General features: G+C 37.4%; 1 protein-coding gene across 4 annotated transcripts in view; it reads right to left on the bottom strand.

Moving 5' to 3' along the window:
* Positions 1-35: 35 nt before the first annotated feature.
* The window catches only part of FGF14 (fibroblast growth factor 14), a 621,331-nt gene continuing 600,132 nt past the window's right edge, over positions 36-21,234 (bottom strand). For all 4 annotated transcript variants that reach the window (XM_007196803.2, XM_057532955.1, XM_057532954.1 and 1 more), the window contains 2 exons: positions 5,080-5,278; positions 36-2,073 (listed from right to left, as the gene is read on the bottom strand). In XM_007196803.2, coding sequence (XP_007196865.1) covers positions 1,937-2,073; positions 5,080-5,278 — 336 coding nt within the window. In that variant the 3' untranslated portion in view covers positions 36-1,936. The remainder of the gene's footprint in view (positions 2,074-5,079; positions 5,279-21,234) is intronic.

The raw sequence follows: 21,234 nt of genomic DNA, 5'->3' as shown, positions 1-21,234 counted from the left end.
GGAATTCAATACGAAAATGAAATAAGCATAAACAGTTAAATTGATAGTAAATCTTTAATCAGCTAAGCAGGCCAAAATTTTTAAATGCTGGGCAAGGGCTGTCATGGAGACTTAGGAAAGCAGTGACAAAATAATTTCCCAGTAAATACAGTGCAGATGGGAGAAAATGGCGACTGGGTCATCCTTCCACATGGAAATAATAACAAGAGGCCAGTACATTGATCCCACGTATAGTTGTCTATAAATGAGGTTCAGTTTGGTCTCAGTTAACTCTTCTGAGGAGAAAACATTGAAATTTATTAAGTATACACAGAGTTAACAAATATATTTCCAAACAGTTTAGTATCAAACATTTTGAAACTCTTTTTATCCAATATTGAACATTTTGCATGGTTTCTTCACCGTGGAGTCAACTATTCATGGACTTTCTTAGTCGTTGTCTTTCCTAAGCTCAGAATTCAGCAGTATTAAATTCCAAAGTAAGTTAAGAAAGCAAAATCAAAGAAAAGCAAAAAAAAAATTGTATGGACCAAAAACCTGATGTTTGAACGTGTTGGTTTGTCTTTAGTTTTAATCTAGAATAATTAAACAGACTGCATTCTGAGATCATGGCAAGGCACCTCTAACTCAGCCATTGGGCCACAGGGGCCCAAGAAGCTGAGTCAGAGGTATGGACTGGTGAATTACACAGTACCTGACTCAGCATGCTGAGCTAAAAAAAATATTTTTTTCCTAATATGTCCAGTTTAAAAACTTGTTAAACACCAAAAATATTAAAGTCTAATTTATAACTAACGTTTGCATTGCTGCTGCAGAAAAGAACACAACAGCCGCCTTGCCCATGCTCTGCTGAGTATGAGTGGAATGCAGCCCAAACTGGGGATGGCATTAAGTTTGGTTCATTAAAAACAGGAAGGATTCTATCTGAAATGGATTTAGGTAGCGCAATTCTTGTAGGTTGTAATTATTGATTTTTTTTCCTTTTTTCCAAATAATGAGGATTCATAGATGAAAATGAACCTTAATCAGGCCTACAAGGCCTACAGAGTTCTTTGGACCCACTTTCTCAAAAACTAGTGGGTCTTGCTCGCTGGGCAAGGCAAATGTTACCATTACCAGTAAGCTTGTGATATGTATAAAACACACACACACACAAAGAAACTAAGGGGGATGTCAAACCCAGATCATAGAGCGCTTCTCATGACTGCGTTTGACCCCGTTTCTCAGCCCGGCCACATGGCCTCGGGAGCACAGTATCTGCTACTGGACAGAGCGTATATGTGTGTTTCATCAGTAGTGTGAGCCAGAGACAAAACTCTTAATCTTTATAGATGCAATGTGTCATAATAGGTTTAGAAGGCTTTCTGTTTCCCTGATCGCTCTCCCAACTAAGCCAACCGCGACAGTTAAGATTGAGAGGAACACAATCCCTGCAAAAGGTCACAGACAGTGGAGCCAGCAGCCCTGTAAAAACGGGAAGAAGAGAACTCCATAACAGCACAGGTTTACAGCATCTAACTAGAAATTACTCAAGAGTATCTGTGTGCTACAAAATCGAACTTAAACACATGGAATTCGCCAAAACGGGACTCAAAAAGGAATATGGGTAGCTGTCAGCAGGCAAGGTATCAAGTGGACTTGTGAAGTAGGTCATTCACGTGAAGTGTCACAGTCACAGAAAAGATATTAAAAAGGCATTCCGTATCTGGTAGGGCATTCCATGGTCTGAGTTGAGCTGGTTATCCAGGTGTCTTCCTGTTGTGAGGGCACAACACGTTGAGATTTATCCACTTGCAACCAAGAAGTTCGAGCCAGTGGGGAGCAAGCGTCTGCTTACTGCCGGCTGCTCCTGGGCCCCGGAACAGGAGGGTGTGGCCAGGATAAATCACTCAACGGTGCTCAGGGAGAGTCAGTCACAACACCTGTGAGGATCTGGCTATGTCGTCTTACTTTTGTTGACTGGTTTGCCTCCATTCATGATTGCAGATGCGCTTGTGCTTTTACTCGGCGTCACCCCGGCTTTTGGGACCGTTTCTCCGACGTCATGCAAAGATGGTTCTCGGTACATGGCAACTAGTGACGGGGAGGGCAGGAGGAAAAGGAGACGTTACCCGGTTAGCTTCACACACAGACCTCAGCTGTTGGCCCAGTCCCGTTTTCCCTGAAGTCAAGTAACCCCATCAAGAGGGAATTCCTGTTTTAAAGCAGTAAAATCCAGCCCCCAAACAGAAAATATTACTTCCTTGGCATTTTCTGGTTTGTGTATCCAAAATACAAACCTGGGGGCACCTGCATTTTTGTCTAGGAGAGAAGGTTTAAATGGGGGATGTGGCCACACACACACACACACACACACACACACACACACCCCACAGGAATTATGTGAGAACGGCAAGCATTTAACCTAATTCTCTTTGTTCAACGAGAAAAAGACTTTCCTTCCACTGCATACTGTCAACACGTGGAACTCATTCTCACTCATCTTTTCCATTCTAGGTATTTACACCCCTAGGTCATTAAATTATTTTTCTCTCAAGTGCTTCAAAGGCAACATAATCACACTACTGTCAGCTTCAAAGCCATAAAAGCAATACAAACAACTCACTTTCCTTAAGCCAGGGTCTTCTGGAGATCATTGTTTAGATTTCCTCTCCCGAAATCATGCAAAGAGACCCTTAAATAATTGAAGGCAAATGTGGAGTGTTTTATATTTTTTATGCCTCATTTTCAGGTATAATCATGAAAATCTGTAACTGATGTCATATAAGGCAGAAGTACAGAATGGCAAGAGGGCAAGTGGGAATGACGTCTGAGGAAGCTCTGGGGAATTGATCTGGTGACATCATTAATCACAATAGTTCATGTGGCTTTTTTGAAAATGATTCCAGGGAATCCTGGGAAAGGAGATTTCAGGGTGACTGATGCTTGGGGAAAACTGAGTTAAAATCATCTGCCATCAGAAAGACAAGTGAATTAGAGCTGCCCAACCTGCTTTTTAGGGTTTTGAAAGCCTATATTTTACGAAGAGAACTTAAGCTTCGTTAGGATGAACCACTATATGCATTCTCCATGTTCAAGGTGGTAGGATTTCACCTTTTGCAAATGCATCGTGAGATCTTTCAGCAGCACACAGACTTGAAAGCACATGTGTATCAGACCTATAATAAAGGACTTAGCAAGTGAAAAGGATTAAGAGATTAATCCATATCCTTGACACACTTTCCAGTCCCTCACTCCCACTAGTCAGGCGACAACAGCATCAGAGTGCTGATCTTGATCGTCTACGCAGTGAAGTTGTGTAAGAAATATGAATGCCCCAGAGCATCAATAATTTATCAAGAATCTAATTTGCCCTAACATTTCCAATGATATAATTTACATCCTGTATGAGTTTTGAAAGTTTGAAATTAATTTTCCTTATCAATTACACTATGAGATAGCCTGTCTTTATAATACCCCCTTAATTGTCTTTAGAGTACTTCTGTCTGGTAGTTTTTTGAAAATTCTATTTCTCTCTTCTTCATGTATACATAAACACACAACAAACACATATACACACAACAGTTCAGTGTATTAATAAAATGCAGAGTGATATTATTACCCCATATCTTTAGGGTCTCAGATATTTCCTGTTGGATATACTAAATAGCTGGTTTCCAGATTTTGCCTGATTTTTGTGGAGTTGCTATGGACTTCGTTTTTAAATTTTTTCACTCGCATTTGAATATCTGATGGTCTCAAAGTTCACTTGAAGTGGTAAAGCCAAATCATGGATACGTTATTTTGGAAGAACAGAGAAACCCTCTAATTTCTTATTTTTATTCTCATTTTCCTTATGATCTGTCATAGAATGAGAATAATTCACTCATATTTCAGACTGGAATAATTTTTCCTTTCCTAGATAGGCCCTGGTGGCTAATTGTTTGCATTTCAATGACTCATTCTAGAGGCAAATTTAGTTAAGAGTGATAGTCAATATCACTGAAATTATAAAGATGGTATTAACCAACAAGACTGGTTTTCCAAATGTAGGCAAACTGAAAGCTGAATTATATGTCCACAGATAATTAATAATTAACTTCCAATATTTCAAATTATCTTATTCCTATAAAGACAATATGGATTATAAAACCAATATGCGTTTCTCTTGATGACTAATGCTTTCCTGTAGGAATAAGAAACAAAAAGAAAAATTGAACCGTGTAAGCTGGCTTCAAACGTTTACTTAGTTACTGCAGGTCTGATTTTCTGCAAAAGGTAAACAAAAGCATTTGAATAGAAAACACTTTTGAAAAGCCTCAATATCAATTTCTTTTGGTAGTTCCCAAACAAATGTTACATAGATAAAATGACACTTCCAGTAGAATCCTTAATGAGAAATGTGCAGATGTTTCTGATTAATTAAAATTTTGTAGCCTCCTCTCCAGAAATCTAATCAAAGTAAATCTGAAGGCTTCATTGTTTACAGCTGAGTGTAAAAGAAGGTCAAGCCACATTTGAATTTACTAAACAATTATGCAGTTTGGAAGGGAGATATCTAATATCAACAAGTTCTTTAAAGGCCAACTTATTAACTCTTTATATTTCCTGTAATTATACTAATTCACAAATATGTGGTTACTTTCAGCTAGATAATAGCAAAATGGGCAAATACTCAAACATTCCATAATACTCAAAACTTAGTTTTTCTAGTATACCTATTGTCATAGTCACAGCTTTATAACGTCATTACAGATTTTAAATTTCTTAAATTAATTAATTAATTTAAATTATTTAGGGGCTAGAGAGGTTGGGGTAGTTAGGATCTGAGACGTGAGAAATGAGTACGGACATATTTAAATTAATGGAATATATGTGTATGTATATATATACGTAATATACACACATATACATATATACAGTAAAGTGTACAAATCTTAGATGCACAACTTATGTAGACACCTGTGGATCACCACTGAGATCAAGATAAAGAACATTTCCAGCATTCCATGAGGGCTCCTTGTGGCCATGGTAGAGTCATCAGTGTGAAAGATAAATGTGTGATAAATCTGATAGGGATAAAACACACATAACACTCACCTTCCAATGGCTTGGGTAGAAAATGAGCTGCTGCCTTGGTTTTCTTTACTCTGTTTCCTTTCATAACTTGCCCTTCCTTGTTCAATCCCAAAAACCAGGCTCTCCCAGATTCCTGTTGTCTGTACAGCATCGATGAGTAGATTACATAATAGTTTTCAAAAACAGATTCTTTAAACTTGCATTCAGGGGTAAAAAGTTCCTGTTGAGAGAAAAGGAAGAAATGAAAGTTAGAGGAAGGAATGGGAGCTTGCTCATGCTTCCTCTTCCTTCTTCCATAAACTTGCCCACGATGGCCAACGAGTCAGCCCTTGGGCAGGGATGGCCAGATGTACCTCTTCCTGTAGGTATTAATTGTCCATATACATTTATCAACATACAATGAATAGAGAAGAAGTTGCTACTTTTGGGAATATATATATACACACACACACACATATACCTATGTGTGTGTGTGTGTATATATATAGGCAAAAGTATGGATGTCCTTTAACTAGAAAATAGAATACAGGAGCAAACTCAAAATAATTTCAGTTGAACAGAATACAATTCAACCAGAGTATAAACAGAAACAACAGGCTAAAGTAGCATCCTGTATTCACAACAAACTAAACAAAATAAAATATACGTGTAAGGTATAGCCTATTTTCTATATTTACATAGGAATAATTACATGATACCCTGTTGCCAGTTGTTCACTAGGTCACTGATATTACAGGGTGATACATTTTACCTACAAAGAGACAAGCTGACACCTCAAACTAAGCCCCTGACAATCAGCTGGCATACAAACTAGCCCCTGGAGCAGAGGCCAGGTGTCATGTTAGCTGGTCATAGTGACAGGAGCTGAAAATCACGACCTAATCCATGGTTCAGAGTCCCCCTGGAACTCTCGAAGAGAATCATCAACAGCTGCCCTGAATAAAATGTTTGGAGGGCTTCCCTGGTGGCGCAGTGGTTAAGAATCCGCCTGCCAATGCAGGGGACGCGGGTTCGAGCCCTGGTCTGGGAAGATCCCACATGCTGCGGAGCAACAAAGCCCGTGTGCCACAACTACTGAGCCTGCGCTCTAGAGCCTGTGAGCCACAACTACTGAAGCCCACGTGCCACAACTACTGAAGCCTGCGCACCTAGAGCCCGTGCTCCACAACAAGAGAAGCCACCGCAATGAGAAGCCCGAACACCACAACAGAGAGGAGACCCCACTCGCTGCAACTAGAGAAAGCCCGAGCACAGCAATGAAGACCAAACGCAGCCAAAAAATAAAAATTTTGGAAAGAGTACAGTGAGTTAACATGACTCTCGAAGCCATGATCTACATTGATTGATGAATAACACAAAGCTTGCTACTTTATGATTATCATTAATAACACAAATATTCATAGATGAGTTTTACATACTTCTAAAATTTAACCTACAAAGGCATTTCTGATAGACTTCTGTGAAAAATAATTTAAAAATTCAGCCTTCCTAGCTACAGACCATGGAAGTCACTTAACTAGCTTTTGTGGCTATTTTAAATAGGCTCAACACTGTGCTCGCCCATATTTATGAAATACAGATGCAAAACAGAGCTTTATTGTCATTACCTTTTTAAAAATATCAGGTAGTTAAATTTTTTTTCACCTTAATAGATTTTTATGACTACAGAAAATAGTAACTTTTGTTTTTCTTTTAAAAAAGTTATTTTCTATACACATTCTGAAAAACATATCCTTTAGGGTCTAAAAATATAAAACCTTTAAGAGTTAAAGTTATGCTAGCCATAATAAGGAATGTGACATTATTGTCTGTAGAAATGTTCTTTCAGTATTTCCCATGAGAGTGTTAATTATCAAGTGGTGTCTCTTGCAGGATACAATTTATTCAGAGTGCCCCATAACTTTAATTCACTGAAAGTTAAATTGTTTTCCAAGGGGAACAGGTTTTGTTAATGGCAGGTGCTTTTTATGACAAAGATGATAGTTGCAGTGATTAATCTGATGAGATTAAAACAGCCAGAAGACAGGTTTAGCCCCCTCCCAAAGGAATTTATGCAGACCTTCATTTCTTCGAGATGATGCTACCTCAGGTTTGAATTAGATACCATCCAAATAAATATTCTGGTCTTCCGCAAAGTTTTATTTCTCCAAATATCCTATTAGTTCTCTGACTAATAAATGATAGTCTCGGTGAGTCAGTCTCCAGGCCCTACTTCAGAGGAAAGACTGATAAAAGGGTCTGTGTTCATACATTTGTGGTGAGGAAAATAAAATGGAATGCTCTAAGACTAATAAATATAAGATGTTGGTTGAATGTGCACCTTCTAGGACAAACAGATTAGACTTTGGCATGTCCTTTGTCTTTTTATTGAGACAGGCCAAGGCAGCTAAGCATATTATTTATTAATACTAGTTAAAACCGGTCTTAGAATCAACTGGGAGTGGGTATGGTAAAGGCTGACCCAGTAAGTCACTCAGTGGGGAGAGGAACTGGCACCTGCTGACTAAGATATCAGGTCTCTGCCCAGAGCCTTACCTTATTAAGAGGACCATTGAAGACTGACCTTAATCTCGAGACAGGAAGGCCTCCAGCTTTGGAAATGCAGGTCCATAGGGTGATCAACCCTTCCTGATATTCACTTGATCCCCACTGCCATAATGTACGAAACACGGAGGACGCTGCTTGCCTTACCATCAGCAATTAGAAGTGTATTGTCTCTACTCGAAACTGACTAAGTTGAATATGAATGAGAATGAAGACCCTTGATGTGGAAGAAGTCGTTAGGTACGTCTCTGTCACTAAGTCTTTTTAAATCAAATGTTTGCATCTTAAGACTCCAAGGAAGTCAATAACACATCCCCTTTCTACAAGCCGTGCCAGTAACTACATAAGGAGGTGATTCTGCCTTCCACAGTGAGAGCCACTGCCTTCAGGTGATTGTGATGGTGGAGACTGGCTGGAACTTTTTCACCCTTCTTTATTCTTGGTTAAATAATTAATGTGCATACACCTACTTACATGCATACACACTACATTCAAAGTTACTATTGTCTAATGCTTTTTGCTAGACTTCTCTAGACATTTCGAGAATACAATCTGCTCATGAAATATTGGAGTTCAAAATAATCCCATCATTCTCATGAGAACTGGTAGGACTAATAAAAGTTGAGATTGGTTACTACTTATTTGCTGTCATAAGGGACAAATATACTTTCAACCTGCAAATGGGAGACAGGGTGACTATGAATGCCATCTGTGGAAACAGACCTCCTGGGGTCAACCCTGACCCCACTCCTTCCTGGCTGTGAGTCTTTGGGAAAATTACTTAATCCCTGGGCTTCAGTTTCTTCATCTCTAAAATGGGTACAAAAATCATAGGATCATACCGTGGTTGGGAGAATTGAGTGAATCAATACACGTTACATATTTACAAGAGGACCTGGCATATAGTAAGCACTCAATATTTATTCTGAAAAGGTTTCCCATTATTTATAGTCAAAAATAACCCTGTATCAGTTATTTCAATTCTATCAACAATTCTGCAAACCAAAATTTAGTTAAATGATTAGTCAGTGAGAACAATGTTGTATGAACAGTTGGGCTCAGCCTCAGATGTATCAAAATGAACAGGATTCTTCCTGGAAGAATTTTATTAAAATTTTTGTGCTTAAAAATACTAGTACAACGCAATATTTGCTGTGGTAAACTTACCTTCCTAGAGGGACTATAGGTGGGGTAAATGGTACTGTGAAGGACAAGACGTGGGCAATGCCATGTTACATTTGGAAAACTATCATTAGTCCATTACTGGGACACTGTGAGGGCCGAAATGCAGAATGATGTGCTAGGTTAGAGAAATGTAATAAAGGGTCTTGGGCACTCTGATAAACAGGTTAGACTTCTTATTATAAGCAAGAGGTAGACATGCAGAGTTATTGAATAAGCAAGGGAATGATGATGATATAGTCTGATTAGTGTTTTATATTCTGTTGTCTTTGTGGAGGATGGTTTGAGAAGTTAGTAACACTTATATACTGAAGTGTTGAAGCCCAATCTCCTACAAAATGGACTTGAAAACTGTTTGTAGGACATGTGTAGTTGTGTATTCATGTTAGTAATTAGTATTAATTTAATAATCAAGGGTGCATAAAATAAGGAGAGAAATATCACCAGAATTATGACACATTATTAAATTGAGTTCTGAACTTCCTGGTAGCTGAGACAAAAAGAGAAAGGCTTTATGTAATACAAATTATTAAAGAGAGAAAATCTTTTCTTTTTCTTGGCACTAACATCTACAAGGTATTTCCTTGCAAGGAAAAAGTGACTTTGACCAAATAAAGAAAACACACCACACATAACCCAAGCAAAAATGCTCTTTATAGTAACTGTAGAATTAATAGAGTCATAGTTTTGTGTTTGAATCCTACAATATGCTTTAGAGGGATAGATGGAGTGAATAGTCCCATAGGTAGGATTGGAAAAAATTGTAATTGATGAGCTCCCCAGAGATCATGTTTGTGGCTGGAAACACAAACTCAAATGCCTATACTGACCAGGCAGATACGAGAGTGAAGCAGGCTGTCGTCATCAGAGCACCTAGCCTCTATGATCAGGCCCCCCAAGATGGCTGTTGTCCTGCTCTCAGGACATTCCCCGCTGGACCAGGGCCTGCTTCACCTACACCCTACTCACCTGATTGACCTTCCTGCATACTTGCCCCTGTCCCAGCTAGTGACTGTTCTAATCTTTAGATCAGAACATCTCCGCCCCGATAGCTTATCAAAGGGGTGGGGAGGGGCATGCCCCTCTGCTAGTTTCCCTGGTAACAGATGAACCAACCGAATGTCAATTCCCCCTATAACTGGTAACCTCCCCCTCCCCCCGGGGGGGCAAAGACTGCTGCCCTTCCTGCCTGCCATCTGCCAAACACCGTGGGGTGTCGCTCTAGGATCTTGCTTCAGAGGTGTAAGATTCCCCCCCCTGTCCAGTAAACCATTGATTTCTCTATCCCTGACTCCGGGCTCTTTCCTAGGTCTAGAAGCTGAACAAGTACAGGGCTTGCAGGCCTGCGGGCTGCAGCCCAACACAGCACCATGTGAGGATAAATGCCCCTTACTTGGGCTCAGAGCTGAGGGGATGGACAGAATGGCAGAAAGGATGACGGTTCTCATGGGAAAATAAAAACCTTAGATCTGCAAAAGTTCTTCCTGGTTTTTCAAAGGAAGTAAAAAAATCCAGATTTCTGGATAAAAATCTCCTTTGTATGGTGGCAGCTATTTCTTTGTTCTTGTTTTTGTTGTTCAATGTAGCACGGACCAAGGGTCTGAGATGGCCCCCTGAGCACCCAGTTTGAGACCTGCAATGTAGAGTGGCAAGAACAGTACTAAAGAAAGAAGGAACCCCAGGTGGCTTATCAACGCAGCCCTAACCTAACTGATGGTATTTATCTATTTGAGTCATACCACGACTGCGCCAGTGAAACATTCTAAAACTGGCAGTGATAATATGAGAAGACTTATTTAAATTTAAGCTCAAATATAAACGCTTTGAAACTGCCAAAATGAAATAGATAAGGAGTTTGATGTGTCTTTTTCTCTTCTTGCCCAGCCTATATTTAGAGCCAGCAACACCATCACAACAGAAAGCAACAGCAGTTGAGTTCCAGCAGAAGCTTAAATATTAGTTTGTAACTTTGCCAAACGAAATCATCAAATAACAGGATAGAAAAACGCAACAATTAAACAAAAATTTCCTATCTCCTTTTATGTTGTGGTTGTTTTGAAATGAAAGGACCATCTGTGGTGTACTTATTAACAGTAGCGGCAGAATTCCTCTTCTGAGGGAAATGTCTTTGTTTAAGAAAATACTGCGATGGGTCATTTGCATGCACCGAGCAGGGCTTCTCGGTTCAGGATGAGAGGAGGGGGTGGAGGGAATAGAGGACCCATGTTCCATAGTTGGTAACCAATAAATAAGCCATAAACCCAGATAATTCAGCATAATCATAGCCTAATAGCTAACAGCGACCTTGAGAATCTAAGCCAGTGGTCGGCAAACTACAATCCATGGCCAAATTCACGCTACAAAGTTCAGAGGAGAGTTGTTGAGATTGTATGTCCTGCAAAAACTGTGGTATTTACTGTATGGTCCTTTGCTAAAAAATTTTGCCAACTTTGATCTAAGATTGTTAATCTAGTTTCAAATATTCCCAAATTAAGCTTGGATTGCACTTAGGTTCATGTATACAAATGCATACAGTGTGAATCAGCATTTTCATCAGAGTTTCATCCCTGGAAAAGCCTTTACGGTGTGTTATGAGCCTGGGCTTCCTGTCAAAGTAGTTAGCTATGTAGTAGTCCACAAATTCCATTTAGTTACTACATCTCTTTTGCTTTTATCTACAACTACATGAAAATTATGTTTGGTTGATATCTACAGGTTTGCCTAGTACCAGCACCACCACAAATTTATAGCATTTATTAGAATACAAGGCAATTCCAAAATAGATTAAAAAGAGAGAATAGAGAAATGATATTAGACATATTGTGGGAAATAGCACATAATAAATGCACAGTAAATAATAGCTATTAATATTCTATTAATCTCTATATTCTACAGTCATCAAAAACTCAGTCCCCTCCCATCAACAGCCTAATAATGGCCCTGACCCTGGACTTCTTATGAATATTTCTCCCCAGGCTTAAGTTGAGAGGAGGAGGGAGCCTCAGACTTCAAGTTCTCACTTGAAGAATAACAACAAATTACAAAGGTTTCTTGCAAATATCAAATAAGATAATAGGGGTGGTTCAAATCATTACAAAAAATAATTTGTAAATTATAAATTGAATTGTAAACTATAGCTATATTATAATCTATAAATGGAATCCAAAAGTACAACTCAAATATTAATTGTTATCATGAAGAGGGTAGTAGTTATTTACTCTTAACAGGTTTCAACTTAATTAGACACACCTTAAGATGGAAATCTCAATGATCTATTTAACATGTCTGTATTCTCAGTTAGCTTTTTCTTCCCTTTCTACCTTTGGGAGATGTAGTCTACCAAGGTTTATCCTGAGGTCAGTAGAAATTTATACTAATCTCCTTCATCTTCTACAATTTTAAAATTAATTATATCCAGGGACTTCCCTGGTGGTCCAGTGGCTAAGACTCCACGCTCCCAATGCAGGGGGCCCAGGTTCGATCCCTGGTCGGCAAACTGGATCCCACATGCATGCCGCTACTAAGAGTTCCCATGCTACAACTATGAGTCTGCATGCCACAACTAAGATCCTGCGTGCCACAACTGGGACCCAGCGTAGCCAAAGCAAACAAACAGACAAATAAACAAACAAGTAAATAAATAAATAAATATTTAAAAAATAAAATAAATAAAATAAAATTAATTATATCCTTTAATGATACTGTTCTGACACTACGCAGTTTTTTAAAAAAGAAATACAGAACACTCTTAAGATTACATATAAAGGGAAGAATATTCTGACCTTTTGGAAGATTTTATAGTCATGAATTTTGAAACAAAAAATAATTTGTAGGTAATGCTCAAAAGTAGAAAATTTAGTTGACTAATGCATTTTATTTATCTGAAATTCTACATAATCAAATATGTACAATATCAGGCTGTGACTAATGCCCACAGGGAGAAAAAAAGTATACTTTTTTACATGTTTAAGAGGCAGCTTTTATTTGATTATAGGACCCAGGGATTTTGAGTATATTCTCACCAACAAAATAGTCTCCACAAGTACTTGTATTTATAGGACCAGAAGCTGTTACTTAGTTTCTGGGGAAACAAAATTGTAAATGAAGGCTTTGTTTTGCCAGTAAAGACCTTATTTGACATTTAGAGATGTTTGATATATATATCTTTAGACATATTATTTCTTTTACTAAATATTATATTTTAATTTATTATGTTATATTTAATATGTATTTTCTTTTTATGACATTATGCTTTTAAACAATTGTGGCAAGAACAACTTTTATTTGTTATAACGATTCATATTAAGTAATTTATTTTATTTATTTAATGTAAATATATATATTTTTATATGTATTATGCATACATATATATAATCTTAAATATATCATTGCTACTTAAAGCGTGGTATTCAGGAATCAATAGCAACTTCCTCACCTGGGAACTTGTTAGAGATGCAGATTTCCAGACCCCATGGCTGACCTATAGAATCAAAATTTGCATTTTAACAAGACCCCAGGTGATTCGTATGCATATGAGAGCTTGGGAAGCATTGGTATATGTTCCTGTTACCATACAGAACAAATTAATATCAATATATGATCACGAAATGTTAGTAAATATCAAATAAATTGGCATTATTCATAAGCTTTCTACCATCTTAAGATTAGTATAAAATTTATTAAAGCAAGGAAATGGAAGCAAAAATATAAAGTACTTGCAGTATATCTTTAAATAAGAAGATTTAAGATCATAATTAAAACATGTGCCAACTAGTTCTATAATGTTAAATCTGTTTTCTCTAGAATATAGACATGTATAATTCCTAAAATAATAATGCTTGTAACATGAACAGATGGTATCAGTGCTATAAATATTAGCAAAAATATCACAAAATAAATATGCTTAAGAAAGTATTAATACAACCACATACCATTCTCACAATTTGTCAGTGCTTAACAGTGATGCCTCAAAATAATAATAATGAAGATGATGGTAATAATAATAATGTTAATAACTACAGCTAACAGTCAAACTGTGCATACGTCTATACCAAGCACTGTTCTACACATTTACCTAATCAACTAATTATTCCGCACTATAATCCTGTGAGATTGGTACCATTATTATCCCCATTTTAGAAACGAAGAAACTGAGCCCAGAGGGTTTAACTAACTTGCCCAAGTACATTTATTTTCATCAAGATGAATAATTTAACTGTTCCTACTCACTTATCATTCAGTTGAAGAGATGCACTTTTTTAGATATGTGATCAATTGCAAAAATGGCCTGAATTCTTCACCCTCCCTGGATCAAAGCTCTCATAGCATGTAGTGTGACTTGTCTTCCCACTATGAGCTAAGGTGAAGAAGGCAGAGGCTTGACAAGCACTTGTACAGTGGGTTTGCCTTCTCAACCTCATCCACTGCCCTGAGAGCACCCCTGGGCTAGCCTGCCGGAGACGAGACACACGTGGAACACAGCCAAGCTGCCCAACCTAAACTAGTCTATTTCCAGACAGGTGATCAAGTCCTACCAAGATCTACAGAGCCACCTAGCCGATCTCCATATGACTCTAGGTGCACAAGCATTAATACACCTAACTGTTATAGGCCGCTTCAGCACTCATTGTTTGCTACATGGTATCATTAAGGAATTGATAACCGGTACAGATAATTAATTCAACTGAATTATTATTCAGTTAAAACTCAGAAAATATGTACCTTATACAGCTGCTCTTTATCTATATCTAACTACATGTGAAATCAAACACAGATGGAAAACAGTAATGAATGATATATGCTGTCATCTTGGCAAAAGTGTCACATGTCTTAGGATATAATTGTTAAGGGGGAAAAAGTATACTATTAAAAGAGTTTAAAGAAACAAGAATACATAGGAGTACTCAAAATGAATCTCTTCTCCCCTTTACCCAAGCTGTACGTTCCTTTTCCCCCCATTGATCAATTAAAGAAACGCTGAACAGAACAGAAACTGAGTTGGCTACCCTCTGCTGCCAACCATCCTCTAACTCACTGCAGTCTTACATTCCCTTACATTCGTGATTAAAAACTGAGCTCTTAGATCACATGTGTTCTGGTGTTTTGTCGTACATCAGCTCCTCAATAGAAGACTTCTCCAACATGTGTAGGGTCAATTGTATATAACTTTGCCTAAAAGAGAAAACATAAAACTGATAGTGCTTTATGTGAAAGGAATCAGACTGGATGTATGTGATGAAACCCAGGAGAAGTGCTGCCATGACTTTTTAATAATTTTCTGAACAATCAGAGTGAATAACGTCATGATAATAGCAGATGCATACTGTAATATGCAAAGAGTTTCTTGGTCTGAGAAATACTCACAGGCTTCATCAGAGATTAGTAATGTCTCGAAGTCAGAGTGTTGGCATTACTTCATCCTTTATTTTAAGGATTTTTCAGATTCAGTTAGTGACGTGTAGTTTTGTTACAGCACACATATTACATAAAGCCAAATATATATATATATATATATATATATATATATATATATATATATATACTAACCATGATAATATCAGTAAGCATTTGAACATCTTAGAAATGAGGTTACCTCATTCAAAAGGTAAATAATAAAATCTATTGCACAGCCCACATCATAGTAATACCTAAAGCATGACCCACGAACTGGTACCTATCTACAAATTATTTATTTCTGGTCTGCAATGAAACAAGCACAAAACTGAGCAAAAACACTTATAAACTTCTATAGCAATTTAACAAAATATTTTTACTAACTGTTGAATATAAAAATAAAAACTCTGGACTTTTATTTTGTACTTAAAATATTTTCTAGTAACTTAATTTGATTATATTTTCTGAAAGTATATCTCTGCAAAAGATTGGAAAATTTTTAAAAATACTATCCTTCACCACAAATAGTCTAGGGAACACCGCTCTATTATATACATGGTTGGATGTGACTATAAATCTAATTAAAGGAGAACTAAAGTGAGAATTAGTAGCAATTATTATTTTTTTATTAATGTAAGCCAGTCACAATGCTAAATGCTTTACACGAATTATTACCTCATTTTATTCCTTTTAACAAAGGATGATGCTGAAGTTAAGTATCTTGGTGAGAATTTATATAGCTAGTAAGTGGTAGAGCAGGAATGGATCCTAGGCTGTCTGAGTTTTTGACCTCGGCTCGACCTCACTGGTTATACCTGGTCAACCTAGTATACATAATTCTAAAAGGGAATCAAAGACAGGAAATGTGCCTTGACAGCAGGCAGGGCAACCGCAAGGGAAGTAAAATAGTTCCAGAACAAAATTTCTCCAATGAATGACCCTCAAGGAAGGAGTAGAAAGATCATTAAAGCCACTGGATAAATTACTTAAAATTATCAGCCATCTTAGTGTTTATTTTATTTTCTATTTCATTCCATTTCCCTAATGTCTCTTGAGTGTTGAGTTTGGATTAGGACTTGACTTGGTGTGATCTTCTACCTGGTCTAGGTCCCTCAAACATTTCATATACCAGAAATAGAAGAAAGAAATAAAGGGAGATAGCATTTAAGAAATGAGTGCATAATTAAGGGATTCTAAAGCTTTGGGGGAAAAAAAACCCAAAAAACCTGTGTTCTTAGCATCAGGGTACTAATGGTGGTGGTGATGGTGGGAGTGGGGAATGGTGATGCAACAAAGATTTCCTGAGTGGAACAAATGCTGCAGAAAATATTCAGCTCTTTTATATTTAACTAGACCAAGATATTATCACATACAGTAGCAAACATTTTCAATTCATTGCACTAGAATTTTTTGTTAGCCAAAACAAGAGCAGAATTTGCTGTGCAAAAAAATTAACTTTGTTAGTTTTTGTAGTTCGATCAATTCAATATTTTACCATGTCCTACGCAAACTGAGTCTGGTTGCTTTATCTTCCTTGATCAACGTTTTCTTTCATCTCCTTGTAAGTTTTGGCCCGTGTTATCTTGAGAAACTGAATATAAAAATGCCAAATATTTAACTGTGACTTTCACTTTGCCAAATTCTATGAGTGAACATGGGCTTGTTTTCATCAGTTTTTTTCTTCCGCCTAACTCTCTGAACTATGTTTTAAAACTATTCTTACAGCTCTGCATGCTTCTCTCCTTAGGCCTATTTCTACACGCATCTACAAGCTTTTTCTACTTTCTTTTCTTTAAGCTCCACTTTAAGTTAGACCTTTCCATAAAACTTTTTTTGTGTGTGTTAGCATTGTGGATTTTTCCTAATAAAAACGTACCCAGTCAAAACCACTTATTTGTATAAACAAAAACAAAACCAAACAGATAATCAAAACTATCCATTTATCCAACCTATAAAATGCAAGCTTCCATAGAAAAATGAAGGAAGTACAAGTAGGTTTTACAATATTCCTAAAATGCCATATTCATTGAATAATATTAATTTGTATTGAGCTTTATGATTTTCAAAGGCCATTCACATATATTTTGTTTGATTTAATAATGCTGTTAAAAATGCTTCAAGAAGAAGAATAGCATTATCCCATGTCATAGATGATGATTTTACATCTCTGAGTGCATAGGTCCACATAAGGAATGGATTAAGATGTTTTTATTTCTATCCATGTGATATTTTATGTACATATTACTGCTGAGCAAATAATTATTAATAATAACAATGTTGAAAATAGGAACCAAATGTAAGAGGTTTAATTTTCCCCCCCAGAATATCAAATAAATCATCTTACTGGAATAAAAGAGGTCAGTATCTGATAAAGAATCACTAACACTAACAAAAAGAAAAAAAAGAAAAAGAATCATCATCAACACTGAAGGTGTGGAATACAGAGGAAGCCCATGTGGTGCTGAAATGATAACCTGAGGATTGCTTTCCTTTGATTTTGCTTTATTAGCTAGAAACACATCGGCCATGACTTCCCAGATTCTGGTTGCAAGTTGTTCGATAATTCCAAAGGTTAACACAAAAGGACAAACATGGAACACTGAAGAGAAAGGTCAGGAAAGTAAGAAAAGAGGCAATAGTAACACTTCCTGGGAAGAAGAGTGTCTGGGGAGAGGAAAATGTCAACCTATTGGCTAAATGACTCTACCCAGGTGAAGCTGTCACCATGAAGCTCAATTCTGCCATGGATTTAATTGTCTAATTACCACTGAATTATTTTCATGTTATATTATGAAATTTTACAGGCATTAATGAATTAAATGGCTTTACTTTCAGGCTGTTAGTTGAGAATGTGACACTATGAAATGGAAAGAATTATATTAATTATAAATGATACTAATACTAAACATTCTGTCCCAGATATTACATAATAAATTTGAATACTGTGAACACTTGGAAACATGTTTCCATTATTCTATACTTAATAATATCTAAGATTCATGCATTTATTTATCCATTGTTTATCGGTTAAATAAATGCATGAATTTTAGACATTATATACTTGCCAGTGACTGTTCTTGATCTGGAGATATACACAACGAGCAAAAATGATATAGTTGGTACTCTTGGGGCATAAAGTCTAGGGGAGGAGACAATTATTTACACTACTGATCATATCACTACAAAATAGGACAAGTTCCTACAAGAAAAGGAATGATTTCCATGAGAACACGTAACAAACATGTCTGACCTAGCCTGAGTTGGTATGGAAAAATATTCAAATCGGAGCTGAGATCTAAAACATCAGCATGAGTTCACTAGGCTTAGAGTGGGGTGAAGAATATTCCTGGAGAGGGCAACATCATGTGCAAAGGCCCTGGGGCAGAAGCAGAGACAGACCATTTGAAGGACAAAAAGAAAACCAAAATTGGAATGCAGAGTGTGAAGGAGACAGCAGTAGGAGTTGAGATCTGTGTGCTAACCATGTGCCAAACTAGATAGTCACGTTAAGAGTTTAGGTCTTTCCGTAGAAACACTGGGAGAACATTAAAAGTTTTTATGCAGAGCATGTCACAATCAGGTAGGCATTTGGAAAGACCACCCTGGCTAAAGTGTGAAGAATGGAAAAGAGAGCCAGTCTGGATACAAGAATGCTGGTCTGTCTACTGCAATACCAGGCAAGACTTTGGCAGTGGAGTGGAGTGGAGAGAAAAGGGCAGACTGAGGAAATATTTAGGAGGTCAAATAGTCAATACCCTGTGATTGTACCTGGCAGCTAAGGGAGAGGGAGTGTCAAGCAAAGTGTGTAGGTTTTTTGCTTGTGGAACTGGATGACATTTGGTGTGTGTTTATTGCTGTTTTTGAAAGGTCACATACTGCAGTTCCATATTCTTGGGCAAAATAAAGCTTACATGTATAACATAAGTGTACATAGTACTTTCTGTCCTTTTATAGAACATTATTTCAAATATTTAGAGGGTAATTTTCCACAATGTTTTATTTAAATTGTTTCCCTTAAGTAGTGTGTGTGTGTGTGTGTGTGTGTGTGTGTGTGTGTGTGTTTTCAAGAGTTTCAATTTCCTTTTAGTAGAGGGGATCAATATTACATTAGCAATCACAATACGGAGCTTCCCATGCTGTGCTGAAGACATAAGAGGCAGAGTCTAGAAGAGGGAATAGCTATTCCTGCTCTGGAGAAGGGGACAAGCTTTTGAAACGTGATGTTATTTAGCTATAGGTTTTTTTTTTTTTTTTAACATCTTTATTGGAGTATAACTGCTTTTGAAAGGTGAATCGGAGTTTGTGAAGGTGAAGAAGAAAGAGAAAAAACATCCCACTTGGAAGGAAAAGAACTGCCTTCTAGAAATTACGAGAAGCCCCTTGAGGTAGGAGTCTTGGGCCAGTGTGGCTGGGAGCTAAGGTCCGTGTGGTGACGTGAAGCTGGGATACAGCGAACCGTGCTGGCCATGCCGTGGGGTTGTGACTTTCTCATCAGCAAAGATGAGCCCCAGAGATTTTCAAGAAAGCGGATGAGGTGCTGAAACTGTGTTTTAAAAGATAACCGGGGACTTCCCTGGCCGTCACTGGTTAAGACTTCGCCTTCCAATGCGGGGGGTGTGGGTTGGATCCCTGGTCGGAGAGCTAAGATCCCACATGCCTCGCGGCCAAAAAGACCAAAACGTGAAACAGGAGCAATATTGTAACAAATTCCATAAAGACGCTGACAATGGTCCACGTCAAAAAAATAAAAATAAATAGAAAAAATAAAAAGAGAACCTATCATATGATCTAGCAATCACGTTCCTTGCTATCGACCCAAATGAGGTGAAAACTGCATCCTCAGAGAGACCTGCATAGACTTTATTTGTAATTTCCAACTATTGGGAGCAACCAAGGTGGCTCTCAATAGACGAATGTAGAGACAAACTGTGGTAAATCCATACAGTGGGATATTATTCAGTGATAAAAAGAAATTATCAAGCCATGGGTTATCTTAAATGCATATTACTAAGTAAAAGAAGCCAATCTGAAAAGGCTGCAGAGTGTATGATTCCAACTCTGCAACATTCCTGAAAAGGCAGAATTATGGAGTGAGTAAAAAGATCAGTGGCTTGCAGGGGCTGTAGGGGGAGGAATGAATAGGTGGAGGACAGAGGCCTCTGAAGGCAGTGAAATTATCTGTATGATTCTGTAGTGGTACATGTCGTTGTATATGTTCTACATTTGTCAATATCCATAGCATGCACAACGCAAAGAGTAAATACTAATGTAAACTATGGACTTTAGTTAGTAACAGTATACCAATACCAGTTCATCAATTGTAATATTTGTACCACACTAATGTTAGATGTTAATAAAAAGGGAAACTTTTGTGGGGGGGGGAAGGGGTTTATGGGAACTCTCTTTTACTTTCTGCTCAAGTTTTCTATAAACCTAAAATTGCTAAAACAGAATAAAGTCTATTCATTTACAAAATTAAAAAGGAAGATAACTAACTCAGAGTAGAGGAGGATTTTAGTCCAGGGGCAGAGATTTGCAGCATCTGCATAGGTTCTCCCATTAATGTCTTAATAAATTCCATGGTATGAATAATTTGCAGTTATGCATTAAGGAAGATATAGGTATTAACAATGCTCAAGAACAATATCTGAATGCCCAGGATGGGGAAGCAAAAATGGAATCTCTAGATCAGTGATGAGCAAACTACAGTCCCCAGGCCAAAGCAGGCCTGCCAAATAAAGTTTTATTGTCACACAGTCAAGCCCATTAATTTACATATTGCCTATGGCTACTTTTGAGTTACAACAGCAGTTGATTGTATAGCAATTGAGATCGTGTGACCTACAAGCCTAAAACATTCATCTGGCCCTTTACAGACTGAGTTTGCCAGCCCTTGCAATGGACTCTCACTGGGACTGGCTGAATATGAATAGCTTTCATGGGATTCCCTCATTTCAGAAGAAGTCATATTGAGATACAAAAACCTTCCCAGAAAAAGAAAAAAAAAAAAGAAAGAAAGAAAGAAAAGAAACAATTCCATCTATGGACAGATCCCTC

This window comes from Balaenoptera acutorostrata, chromosome 18 (genome assembly GCF_949987535.1).
Source record: "Balaenoptera acutorostrata chromosome 18, mBalAcu1.1, whole genome shotgun sequence".
NCBI lineage: Eukaryota > Metazoa > Chordata > Mammalia > Artiodactyla > Balaenopteridae > Balaenoptera > Balaenoptera acutorostrata.
The sequence above is the reverse complement of the archived record's forward strand: the minus strand, read 5'-3'. Positions and strand labels throughout refer to the sequence as shown.